Consider the following 12,888-nt stretch of genomic DNA (forward strand, 5'->3'; position numbering starts at 1 on the left):
ATTGTGATCCGATTTGAAATGTGCAGGACCAAAAAATAAAAAAAGATAAAGTTTATGACTAAATTCGTAAAATGATCATATGTTCAGGACCAGTTTTAGTCTTTACTCTAAAAACTATATGCTTTTATGAAACCGACTAAAAATAAAAGAGTGCTAGTATGCGAGTATTTTTTAAAATTCGTACCGAAACCACTTATATAATTAATGGCGGACGACGAATGGTTGGATAGTCCTGGTTTCAGAACATGGGCCACATATATGGGCCTTTTGTAGCCCACATTAAGTTAACTGCATCTCTCGCTTTTATCAAGGCTACGATATTGAGTAAACCACCTGCGAATTCCTCTCTTCACTCCGGTTAAGCCCTACAGCCGTCCTCTCCCTCTCCCATTTCTCTCTAGGTAACATTTTGATTATCTATTTGTGAGTTGGATTGATATATCAGGTATATCGAGGAGAATTCTAGATTCCAATAGGTTGTTTATTTTTGCATCGAACAACTAATCTGAGCTTAAGCATTTCGGACAGTGTTTGTTTGTGCTCATTTATACTTGAAATCCTCCAATTAGGTATTAGTTTATTGATGCAGCAATACTCAACTGATTGCGAGAATGTTGTTGATGATGTTAATTGTTTTCAGGTAATTAATCAAGGAAAGATGGGGATCATAGAAAAGATTAAGGAAATTGAATTCGAGATGGCTCGGACTCAGAAAAATAAAGCCACAGGTGAATTACATACCTGATCCTTCTCTGAATATGTAACTAAGCTTTGTGCAAGGAGCTGAGTTGGTTTTGTTCTCTATTTAATTTTGATGCTGACATTCTGTGTGCAACTGATTTTCTCAGAATATCATTTGGGCCAGCTCAAGGCTAAGATAGCAAAGCTGAGGACACAACTGTTGGAGCCTCCAAAAGTATGATTTTTTTTTGTGGGGGTGAAAAAATAAAAGGAATCATACCATTGTTTCATTTGCATGTATTTTTATACCAACTGCTATTTTCTAAGTGTTACTATGCCTTTTGCTAGTCACTTGTATTCTGATAATTCTTCGGTGGTGGGTCAGGGAGCTAGTGGAGGTGGTGAGGGGTTTGAAGTTTCAAAATACGGTCATGGCCGTGTTGCACTGATAGGTTTTCCCAGGTTGGTTATGCATTGAAGAATTAAGATTAACTGCCATGTCATTCTTTTTTATTGTTAGGTTATCTTAAATTATCCCTTTTAACTTCCATACATTTTTAATTTTAAAGGACATGCTTAATTTATTTATTTTTTCTTGTTTAGTGTTGGTAAATCCACACTTTTGACTATGTTGACGGGAACACATTCAGAAGCTGCATCGTATGAGTTCACCACGCTTACCTGTATTCCGGGTATTATTCACTATAACGACACAAAAATTCAGCTGCTTGATCTTCCTGGAATTATCGAAGGTGCATCTGAAGGAAAGGGTCGTGGTAGGCAGGTAATGATATATACAGTGAACTCTGTTATTTGATGCCTAGTGAGACAGAATGGGACATGCATGTGGTGCACTTTTCCTGTGGAAGAGGGAGATTTATCGGGTTCTGTAAAAATGACGATAAACTTCTTGTTTGTCAGGTTATTGCGGTCGCTAAATCATCAGATCTTGTATTGATGGTTCTCGATGCCTCTAAAGTAAGTCCTAGCTGTATCAACTGCTCCTTGGATAGTTCTATATTTTTCTATGAAATTTTTTAACTGCACTTATCTCAGAGTCGTCTGCATTGAAATTTTTGTGTGATGCTTTCACTGTTAAAATAATTGTTTGCTTGCCCTCAATAATGGAGTTTTCCCACCTTCAATCGATCATTTATTGTGATCTCTTATAGTCTTATAATATTTTGAACACATTGCATAGCTTGATGATTAATTTAGACACAAAATACATGGAGTATATGGATAAGAAAAATGTCATTAAAGCAGTATTAATTCCATGCTGATATTTAATGACTGCTGTTGATGGCTTTTCAGGTTTCTGCATTATATGATTCTACAAAGTAAATTATTGACATAATTATTTGCTTGCTTGGTTTTTGTAACACTATTGAACCCTCTATCTTCGGGGGCTTAGTGGCTTACATACATTGTGCGTCCTATATTTCTTTGGTGTATAGAAAAAAGATAATTTTTTTCTGGCATTGCTAGTAGCCTGTATATTTTGTCTGAACTTGCTCCTTTTCTTAATTTACGATCGTGTTTTGCACTTTTGTTTAGCATTTCTGGCTTGGTGAAATACTGAAATTGAAGACTTTGTGGTAATTTGATTTTGTTGTGAGTAATTAGTAGTTATATAAGATATCATTCATCTATCTTTGGATCTAATTTCTTCTTTTGTCCTTCAAAATCTAGAGTGAAGGGCATCGGCAAATCCTAACAAAGGAATTGGAAGCAGTTGGCCTGCGTTTAAACAAAACTCCACCGCAAGTAATGTATTTTCGAGCTTTCTCCTTTGTATCTCTGGTTCTAGCATTTATTTGCAAGCACTACTTAGATCTTATCCGTACACTTTTAGGCCTTGTCCGCCGATCCTTTAGGGAAGGATAAAGCTTTAACATTCTGTACTCATAGCCATGATTCTAGACTACCTAGTCTTGCTAAATGACTAGCCTCTATCCAGACAAGAACTGTAATTGAATAAATCTTTTCTTGGAAGAAGAGTGAGGCATTTCCTCAATGTTTTGACTTCTAGCTTGTCTCATAAGTGATGTTTGTGGTACTTCTTGATGACAGATCTACTTCAAAAAGAAGAAGACTGGAGGAATTTCTTTCAATAGTACATTACCCTTGACTCATGTTGATGAGAAGCTCTGCTATCAAATATTACATGAGTACAAGATTCACAATGCTGAGGTAACTACTACTCCCCAACCAGAAACCAATGTTATCAATCTCGTACGGCGGCTTATGGCGGTTCGCCTAAAAACCGCCACAGGGATATGGCGTATTATTATATCGGATATGGCGGTCAATAATTAAATTAATAAAATAATAGTACTTATATATAATTCAAAAATTAGAAAATAATACAAAATATCATCTAAAACTCTTAAAACAATTAATAAAGCATAAAATACAACTCTAACATCCATGTTTCTTGCATACTGCCCCATTCCTAAATGCAGTACACACGCAATGTTGTCAAATGGCGGATATGGCGGTGCTATGGTAGCGCCATGGTCCTATGGCGTTTCCACCACCGAACGCCATGCCATAGCGCCATGGCGCCGCCATATCCGCTATTTGATAACATTGCCAGAAACCAACATGCCCTAATTTCTCTCTCTTTCTCACCCTCTAACAAACTGAAAAGTTTCTTTGTCTGTGGATTAATTAGAGCTTTATTTTCCTTTCACATTCAATGACGGTTTACGTGGAGATATGCATGCCTGAATGTCATTGTTTTCTTAGTTTAGAGCAAATATAATTTTGTTTTGTACATCTGCGTGATGTATTATCACATTACAAGTTACTTTATCTATTGGAGAGACCTTAGCTTGTAGATAAATTTACATTTTATTTCATCGAAAATCTGTGAATTTGCTCTTCTAAAAGCGCTGATTTTCTTTTAGCTTCTATTAGCTAGGACTATGAGTACAACTTGACTTGTGATAGCACAGAATTGTCATATGGAAAAGATAAATATAATACAAATAATGCCTTAGCACATGACCACCAATTAGTAAACACAGATTAGAACTGCTTAAACATGAACCACAAGAACTCGGCTGGAATATCCTTGTAGGAGAATCTCCTCTTCATGGTTTGTGTTTCAGCTGCGAGCTGTCTCATATTGCTAGCTCTGTTTTGGTTTTGTGTTATGACTTATGATATACTCCCTTCAGCCCACAAAAATAGTCTTCTTTTTCCATTTTGGGGTGACCCGCAAAATTAGCCCACTTCCATTTTTGGCAAGTTTTTTCTCTCTTATGAGGTGGACCCCACTCTCCACTAAGAAAACTCCAATCACTTTTTCTTTCTCTCTCTCTCATACTTCACCAATTTTGCATTAAAATCCGTGCCATTGCCAAAGTCCCTATTTTTATGGGACGGAGGAAGTATGAAAAATGATAACGGTTGACGGGTTGACGGTTGAACTATATGTAATAGGGCTGAGAAATGTTGACAATTCTTTTCTACTTCAATTTCACAAGGTTTTGTTTCGTGAAGATGCAACTGTGGATGATTTGATAGATGTCATTGAGGGCAACCGCAAGTACATAAAGTGTGTTTATGTCTACAACAAAATAGACGTCATTGGTATTGATGACGTGGACAGATTAGCTCGACAACCCAATTCAATTGTCATTAGTTGCAATCTGAAGGTATTTGTTTGTTCCTGTATACCTGTCCAATTCCATCTACCATTCATATTTTTCTGTAAAAGAATTTGATGGGGCACTGATAAACACTAGCACGTGGCCTCAAATAATTTTCTTTTTGCTTGCTAAACGATGTGTGGTTATGTTCCAACAGCTCAATCTAGATAGACTGCTTGCAAGAATGTGGGAAGAGATGGGTCTTGTTAGAATATATACAAAGCCTCAAGGCCAGCAACCAGATTTTACAGACCCATGTGTCCTTTCTGCTGTATGTCTCTTAGTATCTTTTACAGTTCTGATTTTTGGCTGCTAGTTTTTTTGTTTATGTTTTCCCACAACGATTGGATTTTTATTTCAGGGTAGAGGTGGCTGCACTGTTGAAGATTTTTGTAATTACCTTCATCGGAGCCTGGTAAAGGAAGTGAAGTATGTGTTGGTGTGGGGCACAAGTGCAAGACACTACCCTCAGCATTGTGGCCTAAGTCACGTTCTTAATGATGAAGATGTAGTACAAGTGGTTAAGAAAAAGGTACTTGAGCTTTTCCATTCTTGCCTCTTCTCGCTGTTCTTGATGAACACGATCATAATGTGTTATCCTCAATTATTGGTAAGATAATAGACGAAAGATAAAATTTTGTTGGGCAGTTAAAAATTAAAATAGCATTTTTCATCAAACCTGGAGTAATCCACAATAACTTGTAAACATATATATGTAGTAGATGTTGGTTTGTTCATTGTTCGGTATCATCCCTTTTATTAATTGTAATGCTGGTCTCGACCTTCTGTTTCTGAACCAACACATGGAACACCGACTGCCTAATGCAGGAGAAAGAAGATGGAGGTAGAGGGCGATTTAAATCACACACGACAGGTCCTGCTCGTATTTCTGACCGAGAAAAAAAGGCTCCTTTGAAGACATGAAGTGGTACCGGTGAGTAACCTCTACAAATCCCTTCTACCTATGTCGGAGGCAGATGATTGTATACATATTGGAGGGAATCCCAAAGACTTTCTTGCAATGCCCCGGTGAAGCTAAATCTAGATTGCGATTTTCTCCACCTGTGAATCAAAATAGCCATTCGTCATCGCTCAAGACTTCGATAATTGTGACTTTTGTGTTGATGTCTGCTATAATGTACAAGACCTAAGGTGACAATATGTTGTACGAGTTTATCTTTATATTTAGGTTTATGTTGTTTCCTTTCGGTGTTATAGATACATATTGAGCTTCATACTTGGATGAATTTTAGTAATATGAGCCGAAGTCCTCTTGTGTTATTGTGTTGTTATAATTTGATCGTCATTGATATGTCGATAAATGTTGTTTAGTGGGAATATATTTACTGTTTAATAGTAGTATAAAAAATGTAAAAATCTCTGTTTAGTGGGAATATATTTACTGTTTAATAGTAGTATAAAAAATGTAAAAATCTCTGTTTAGTGGGAATATATTTACTGTTTAATAGTAGTATAAAAAATGTAAAAATCTCCTAAAACAAAGAGTTCGCGTGCCTCGATTCTATATTCTGAAATACAGAATTTAAATCCAAGAGGTCGTCCAATTTAAAATACCAAATTCTGAATCTTCTCTATTTGGGATTAGCAAGGTCTATGGTTGTCCACAGACAGAAAAGCTACCCGTGCCCTAATTTTGAGACAATTTCTTCCCTTCATTTCATATTTATTGAGTTTTATCATTTATGAATTCTAGAATCCAGTTGAATTTTGATTACAATTCAAATCAATGCTGCTAATGAAAATTAAGATTTATGTGAAAAATGAAAAGTTCGAACGACATTCTAAGAAGAATTTTAAAATTTATCTTCAAAATCGAATATTGTATTTTGAGAAAATTAACTTAAAATGCTAATGTAATATTTGTAAGAACGCACAAATATAAAATTATCTTCGTTCTCCTATAATTTTTTTTTAAAAGATTCTCCTGTGATAAAATACTCACTTTTTCTTCTCAACTTATTTGAATTTGGCATGAAATGATTCCTTGCTTCAAATATTGGTAAGAGGTTGTTTGACCTTTGGTTAGGGTCATGGACTACCAAAATATTGAATCAAATCCGAAGAATACTGAAAAATTGTTGTAGTACATATTTCGTTTTTATATACTCATCATTGTGGAAATATTTAAAATTTAAAAAATAGGACTCGAAGTCAATTAATTAAAAAATATATATAAAATGCAAAGGGAAATAAATACGAAGATTGTCGGACACATCAGCCATTCAACTTCGTTAGTTGAAGTCCGTTTCTTTCTCTCTCTAGAAATGAAGCTTCCAATTTTCGATCTGGTAGAGTGAAACCCTGCAAATCCAATCACTTTGATCCCTCGTTAATTCGAGCTCTACAAAGCAAGCACCCTCTCTACTTCGATTTCTCGATCCAGTAGACTTTATTCAGCGCAATAATCGGATTTTGTTTACCTTAAATTTGAGTTCAGTAAGACCAAAAAGGTTATAAATGGCGGCAAGGTTGTATCCTCGATCTGTTGAGGAAGTTTTCAAGGATTTCAAGGGTCGAAGAGTTGCGCTTGTTAAAGCCCTTACGACAGGTGTGCGATTGTAATTTGTTTACTTTTTCACCCCTTTTAATTTGGCTGCTAATTTCTCGGTTTGTCTGTTGTTTCTGCAGATGTTGAAGAATTTTACCAGCAGTGTGATCCTGGTAGTCTCGACATTTTAAATTCTAGCGCTGCTCGGTTTCTATTGTTTCCTAATTTTGTATTTTACTGCGAAGTGTTTTTTTTATTTTTTTAAATTAAAAAATTGTGGATGCTTAGCATTAATGATTGTTGTGTTTCTGGTCTTGCGGAATTTCAGGAACTGCTTGTGTAACTAAAGATGTTACTTTTACTGTGGCATCTGTTTATAATCTGTTGAGACTGGAATTTTGTTATTAGCATTGGGAATTTCTGTCATCATGGCTTCCATCGTAGGCTTAAGGTTGCAGTTGGTGTGTTTTGGAAAGTATATATGCTAGGTTTGTTTTTTTTACAATTTGTTTGATGTATGTCTATTGGATAAATATTTTTTACTACAAGAATTGTCTTCAGCTGTTTTCTGATGTGTTATGTAATCTGATTGCATTTGTATGCTATTACTTTTGTCTTCAGCTGTTTTCGACATGGGCATATTTTAATAAGTGGCACCAGTTTTGGCTAGACATTTGTCTTGTTCTGATTTGTATATATGTTGGTTGTTGCAGGATTTCTCGTGTTGCTCCTCATTACCCTATTGTTGGATTGAACTGAAAATTACTTTTTTAATGTCTTCCCTGTGTATTCTAGGTTTTGATTTTTGTATTTGTAGGATGCAATTGTATTCTGCTAAATTGAGTTGCTTGATTTTGGTCTGATATGTTCATTGTATCTGAAATATATTGGTTCATGTCAAGAAACTTCTTTGGTGTCACACAGTCACATGATTCTTTCTCTCGCAATTTACTTTTGTTTTACTTTTAACTTCGATGCCTTTTATCTTTTCTGTAAACCTCTGATTGGTGCTATTAAAGTAGTAAAATGTTATCTGAGTAATTCTTGTATTGTATCAGATAGATCATTGTATAGGTCTTTTGAAAATGTCTTGCCCATCATGTAATAACTACTATAGCCACAGGTCTCATTTAATTTTGTCTACAAATGAGGGCCGGTTACCTGTAAATGATTAGGTTGTTTCTGTTTATAGGAAGCATGGGAATTTCCAAATATGCCTATCTTAGAATGTTCTTTTACTTATTCTAGGTATGGTTGTTTCTGTTTATACGAAGCATGGTAGTTTCCAAATATGCCCATCTTAGAATGCTCTTTTACGTATTCTAGGCATGGTTAGTTTTAACAATATCTTATTTAGTTTTGCTCGCTGCTGCCTGTATTGATTCTGCCCGTTGCTTGCTTCACAGAGAGGGAGAATTTATGCCTATATGGACATCCTCATGGGGAGTGGGAGGTCAATTTGCCTGTTGAAGAGGTACCTCCTGAACTACCCGAGCCTGCTCTGGGCATCAACTTTGCTAGAGATGGGATGCAAGAAAAAGACTGGCTAGCTCTTATTGCCGTCCACAGCGACTCCTGGCTGCTCTCGGTTGCCTTTTATTTTGGTGCTAGATTTAGCATTGATAAAGCTGACAGGTACACCTAATGCTCTTTCTGCCTTTTCATTTCTTGCTTAAGACTTACTAACCAATGCTTAGCAATGTCTAATCTTAAGACAAACAGCAGCAGTGGCTTATTTTCAATATTAGCAACTTAGCATGCAATTTCCTGCTTAGTAAATAGCCTTTACATAGCATCATGACTTAGTTTATGCAAAACTTTGATCATTGGGAGTAACTGGTTCTGGTTCTCCTCTGCATTTTCCTGGCTTTATTATACGTTTAGGTTTCCGATTGGTTTGGAATTAGGACATAATGTTCTAGATGGTAACTCCCAGCTTGTATACCAATTGTCTGTTCTATTTTATGATGTGTAGTTTTTCAATATAGCTAGCTTAAGCTTCCATCAGACATTAAGCTTATATAATGCTTGTCATTTGTGCAGGAAGCGGCTATTCAGCATGATCAATGAACTTCCTACTGTATTTGAAGTTGTGACGGGGGCAGCCAAAAAACTACAGAAAGAGAAATCTCCAGTCTCAAACAGCAGCAGCAAATCCAAGTCAAATTCTAAGCCGGTACTGTCTATGATTCTTGGTTTCTACTTCTGTTCTTTTTCCTCATCCCTGGCACCACCATAGAGGGCACCATAGAGGGAAAGGAAAGCAAAAGATTATTTACATATTATCAATCCAAAATTCACCATAATCTGATAGGCCCTATTAGTTTTTCTATGCATATCCATTTTTATATGCTCCTTATGTGAATGAGCAATATTTTTATAGACTTGCTCCTCAGGTAGTCTTAACTTGGCAGTTTAGAAATCACATTCTTCTACTGCAATACACCTTCCCAAGAACGTTTCTTTTTTCAGAATGAAGTACATTTTAGGTCTCTAAAATCTTTACTACTTTCTTTTTGGTGAATTGGATCGCTGAACTTTCATCTGTAAAAATGAGGTCTCTAGTTTGTGGAGGTGGACAATGGCATAGTTCTAGACTTAAATGATAAATGACACTCCCTCGGTTCCATAGTTGTAGAATCATTTTTCTATTTTGGGCGTTCCATAGTAGTAGAGTCATTTCGTTTTTTTAGTAAAAAGTAACACATTTTCCCACTCTTACTTTTCCCTCTCCCCTACTTTATTATCTCTACTTTTTCCTCTCCCCTACTTTATTATCTTTTTATTTAATACATTACACACCTTTTTCTTAATCTCCATGTTGGAAAGAAATGGCTCAACTACTATGGAACGGAGAAAGTACCACTAAATGCAAGTACATATGGGCTTGATTCCCCTATTTCTATCGTTGAAATTCTTGATGGTATCGATTTGCTCATGCTGATGAAAAGTATAACCTACTCTCAGGTTAAAGTTTCAAAGCCACAGCCAAAAGACGAGGAGGAGGAGGAACTGGATGAGGAAGAAGATGATGAACATGGGGAGACATTGTGCGGCGCCTGTGGGGATAACTATGCATCAGACGAGTTCTGGATATGCTGCGACATATGTGAGAAGTGGTTTCATGGCAAGTGTGTCAAGATTACTCCTGCCAAAGCCGAGCAAATCAAGCAATACAAGTGCCCATCATGCAGCAACAAGAGACCCCGGCCTTGAGATGGAATGCTGATCTCTCAACTCGACTTCTAAGAATTCCGGCTACCGCCTAGGTTCGAATTCAAGTATTACATTTGGTGCTTTAACCTGTGAATGTCAATGCAGACTTTGTGGCTGCTGGTTCTCTCTTGAAATAGTATTATCTATTGTTAGATTCAGCTGTAGTCCCCTCCCCTGATTTTGTTGGATTATCATGCTTCTCTTTAATGGGATTTTATTAGCTTTTCTTGGGCTTGATATGGCTTTTAAATGTTTGCTGTGAAAATAAGTTATAATGTAAAAGGATCGAACCGAACAGAAAATTCGAATTGAAATTTATATTTTGATTTGATTCGGATTGGATTTTCGAATCTCGGATATTTTAGTCAACCATAGTAGGTAATTTAAATGCACATCTAAGTTAATTTCAGTCGCACCGTAGGCTCGTGTTGTGTAGCTAATGATGTGACATGTCATGTAAATACGTCGAATTAGTTGGGAAGACAAAGTTTTAATGAAACAGTGGTCTTCCTTGAAGGTATAGTGGTATACATTGATTTTTATTGCCCTTATGTATTAATTATACAGTATATGTCGAATTTTCATATCTTACCAATTATATATTGCTATATGAAATAAGATTTCGGTATATGATATTCGATATACCGTAGTGAAATTCTATAGGCTGTAAAAAGTACGGGTTTCAGTACAACCTATTGAAAATCGGTGTAATATTAGTATTGAAATGTTATACTGAAATTTTATTTAAATTTGGTATTATTGAAAAATTCTAATTTCTCTGTTGCATCTTAGTTGGAGTCATAGGCGTAGCCAGAAATTTCATGACGGGGGGTCCAAAATTAAATTTTAAAAAAATTACATAAATTAAATTATAAGGTTCAAAATGTAAAGTTAAATGCAATTACATCATACATTTTTGTCTTCTATTTTTCATCTTCTGAAATTGCTGCATAATAGTTTCATTGGTAACTTTAACAAACACATCCTTTTCCATATAAGGAACTAAGCAATCATTCAACTGATGAAGAATTAACGGAAGTAAGTTTCTTGAAATAACGATCCATATACCTACAAAAATAGTCAACACTGATTAAGTTTGCAAAATATAAATCATACAAAAAAAAAATAAAGTTCATTTTATGCTTTACAACTAAAAGAATAAAGAGTAAACAAAATATACAATATGCTCAAATCTAAAATGTTGCTGTCACAAATCAAATAATATAAAACTATTAATACATACACATCAAATTAAAAATAGGGGTTAAAGAATTCCAACACAGAACCGCCGTAGCCATTGAATTACATAACCTATCTTCTTTCTTCCTATTTGAATTTTATGTGTACCAATTTAGAGCTTGAATATGATTATTTAGGTTTCAATTTATATAACTGTTGCAGCCAAACAAAAAACAACACATGCGGAAAAATCAATTGAATTATATTTGAGTTTTAAAATATACCTAGTTTTATATAACTAGATTTCAGATTACACTAAAGAAGGAGTAGAATGGCGGCAGAAGGAGAAAACTAATTAAAAGGAAACGATTTATAGAGTACTCCCTCCGTCCGCCATTAGGAGTCATATTTATGGGTGGCATGGGTTTTAAGAAATGTTAAGAAAAGTGGTGGAAAAAAGTTAGTGGAATAAGGGTCTCACTTGTATATATTAGTTTTAAATGAAATGTGAGAGGAATGAGTTAGTGGAAGGTGAGACCCTATTACCAGGTAAAAATGAACCGGGACTCCTATTCGCCGACGGACTAAAATAGAAAAAACGAGACTTATATTCGTGGACAGGGGGAGTATAATTTTGCTGAAATCTATCTTTAATATTATATATATTATAAATTATAATTAATGTGAAATTACTAAAATACCCCTAGGTTTTTTAAAAAATTAGTGGGGGGACCATGGGCCCCCCTGGCCCCACCCTCCCTCCGCCCCTGGTTGGAGTAGTTCTTTTTGGTGCAAAGATTAAGAAATATTCTGTTTCTTAAAAAATACAGGAACCTTTTGAGATGACACATGTTTTTTTAATGCAAGATTGGTAAAATAAGAAAAAAAAAAAGAGAATATGGATAAAGTAAAAGAGATGAAGAATAAAGATAGCAAAATTAATATTAGTGGATTATGGAATTAATTTCTAAAATGGAAAGTTTCTATTTTTAAGAAACAGACATAAAAGGAAAAAAAAATTATTTTTAGAAACAGAGGAAGTAAATGTTTTGAAGTTAAATGAAAAAGAATAAAGAAAGAAAAAAAAAATTAAATATGGAGTAGTAAAAAGAAAATAAAGTTTTTGCAATAAAATATTCAACCTTCTAAGTAACGCGTTATTTACTCCATATAGATATTATTACTACTTCCGTCCCTTAAAAATAGAAATTATTTTCATTTTGGGTCGTCCCTTAAAATAGAAACTTTCTAAACTTTCTATTTTAGGATGTGAACCCCACAATCCACACAAACACTATTTCCACTGTTTGTTCTCTTCATCTCTCTTACTTTATCCTTTTTTTTTTTAAATCTCACTTACTTATCAAATGTGTATTACGACTCTTGTCGTTTCAATAGTTTATATTTTAGGGAATGAAGACCTAGTGTGAAACAGTAAACATGTTATGATGATATGCTGCTAAAGTGTTCAAAAGAATAAGTCGTTAATCTGTCGACCAAATGGAACACAAGAAGCATATAACTAGTTTAAACCAGAGGGTGAACGACGACTTTGGTCGAAATTTTTGTGTAAATACCTCATCCTGCCGAGGCATTCGTTCACTTCCTAGCTTGCTCTCCAAGGAAGAATAATGATACTATCAA

The 12,888-nt window shown here is 35.1% G+C and overlaps 2 protein-coding genes across 4 annotated transcripts; both read left to right on the forward strand.

Annotated features, from left to right (window-relative positions):
* The first annotated feature begins 260 nt into the window (after positions 1-260).
* LOC125189755 (developmentally-regulated G protein 1) lies at positions 261-5,621 on the forward strand. 2 transcript variants are annotated; one of them, XM_089061822.1, is made up of 12 exons: positions 261-401; positions 641-728; positions 849-916; positions 1,067-1,143; positions 1,285-1,465; positions 1,603-1,659; positions 2,374-2,448; positions 2,755-2,874; positions 4,176-4,346; positions 4,498-4,611; positions 4,702-4,872; positions 5,169-5,621. In XM_089061822.1, the coding sequence occupies exons 2-12, from the start codon at positions 659-661 to the stop codon at positions 5,262-5,264; spliced, it is 1,200 nt and encodes a 399-aa protein (XP_088917948.1). In that variant the 5' UTR covers positions 261-401; positions 641-658; the 3' UTR covers positions 5,265-5,621. The 2 variants fall into 2 exon arrangements, with proteins under 2 accessions (XP_088917948.1, XP_088917949.1); XM_089061823.1 differs by lacking the exon at positions 261-401 and adding an exon at positions 426-445.
* A 949-nt stretch (positions 5,622-6,570) lies between these two features.
* Positions 6,571-10,407, forward strand: LOC148923016 (PHD finger protein ALFIN-LIKE 4-like). 2 transcript variants are annotated; one of them, XM_089061197.1, is made up of 6 exons: positions 6,571-6,909; positions 6,990-7,022; positions 7,178-7,337; positions 8,256-8,484; positions 8,893-9,025; positions 9,817-10,407. In XM_089061197.1, the coding sequence occupies exons 3-6, from the start codon at positions 7,331-7,333 to the stop codon at positions 10,063-10,065; spliced, it is 618 nt and encodes a 205-aa protein (XP_088917323.1). In that variant the 5' UTR covers positions 6,571-6,909; positions 6,990-7,022; positions 7,178-7,330; the 3' UTR covers positions 10,066-10,407. The 2 variants fall into 2 exon arrangements, with proteins under 2 accessions (XP_088917323.1, XP_088917322.1); XM_089061196.1 differs by lacking the exon at positions 7,178-7,337 and having other exon boundaries at positions 6,572-6,909.
* Positions 10,408-12,888: the final 2,481 nt, after the last annotated feature.

The sequence above is a fragment of the Salvia hispanica genome, chromosome 6 (assembly GCF_029641045.1).
Source record: "Salvia hispanica isolate PSC_SH4W2 chromosome 6, Shi_PSC_v1, whole genome shotgun sequence".
NCBI lineage: Eukaryota > Viridiplantae > Streptophyta > Magnoliopsida > Lamiales > Lamiaceae > Salvia > Salvia hispanica.

Bases quoted from the DNA above. Each gene is read 5' to 3' on its own strand.
- LOC125189755 (XM_089061822.1), top strand. From the start codon at position 659: ATGGGGATCATAGAAAAGATTAAGGAAATTGAATTCGAGATGGCTCGG. The intron at 1,466-1,602 runs GTAATGATATAT...CTTGTTTGTCAG, and splicing joins GAAAGGGTCGTGGTAGGCAG to GTTATTGCGGTCGCTAAATC. The intron at 4,873-5,168 runs GTACTTGAGCTT...TGCCTAATGCAG, and splicing joins TACAAGTGGTTAAGAAAAAG to GAGAAAGAAGATGGAGGTAG.
- LOC148923016 (XM_089061196.1), top strand. From the start codon at position 6,819: ATGGCGGCAAGGTTGTATCCTCGATCTGTTGAGGAAGTTTTCAAGGAT. The intron at 6,910-6,989 runs GTGTGCGATTGT...TTGTTTCTGCAG, and splicing joins TGTTAAAGCCCTTACGACAG to ATGTTGAAGAATTTTACCAG. The intron at 9,026-9,816 runs GTACTGTCTATG...ACCTACTCTCAG, and splicing joins CCAAGTCAAATTCTAAGCCG to GTTAAAGTTTCAAAGCCACA.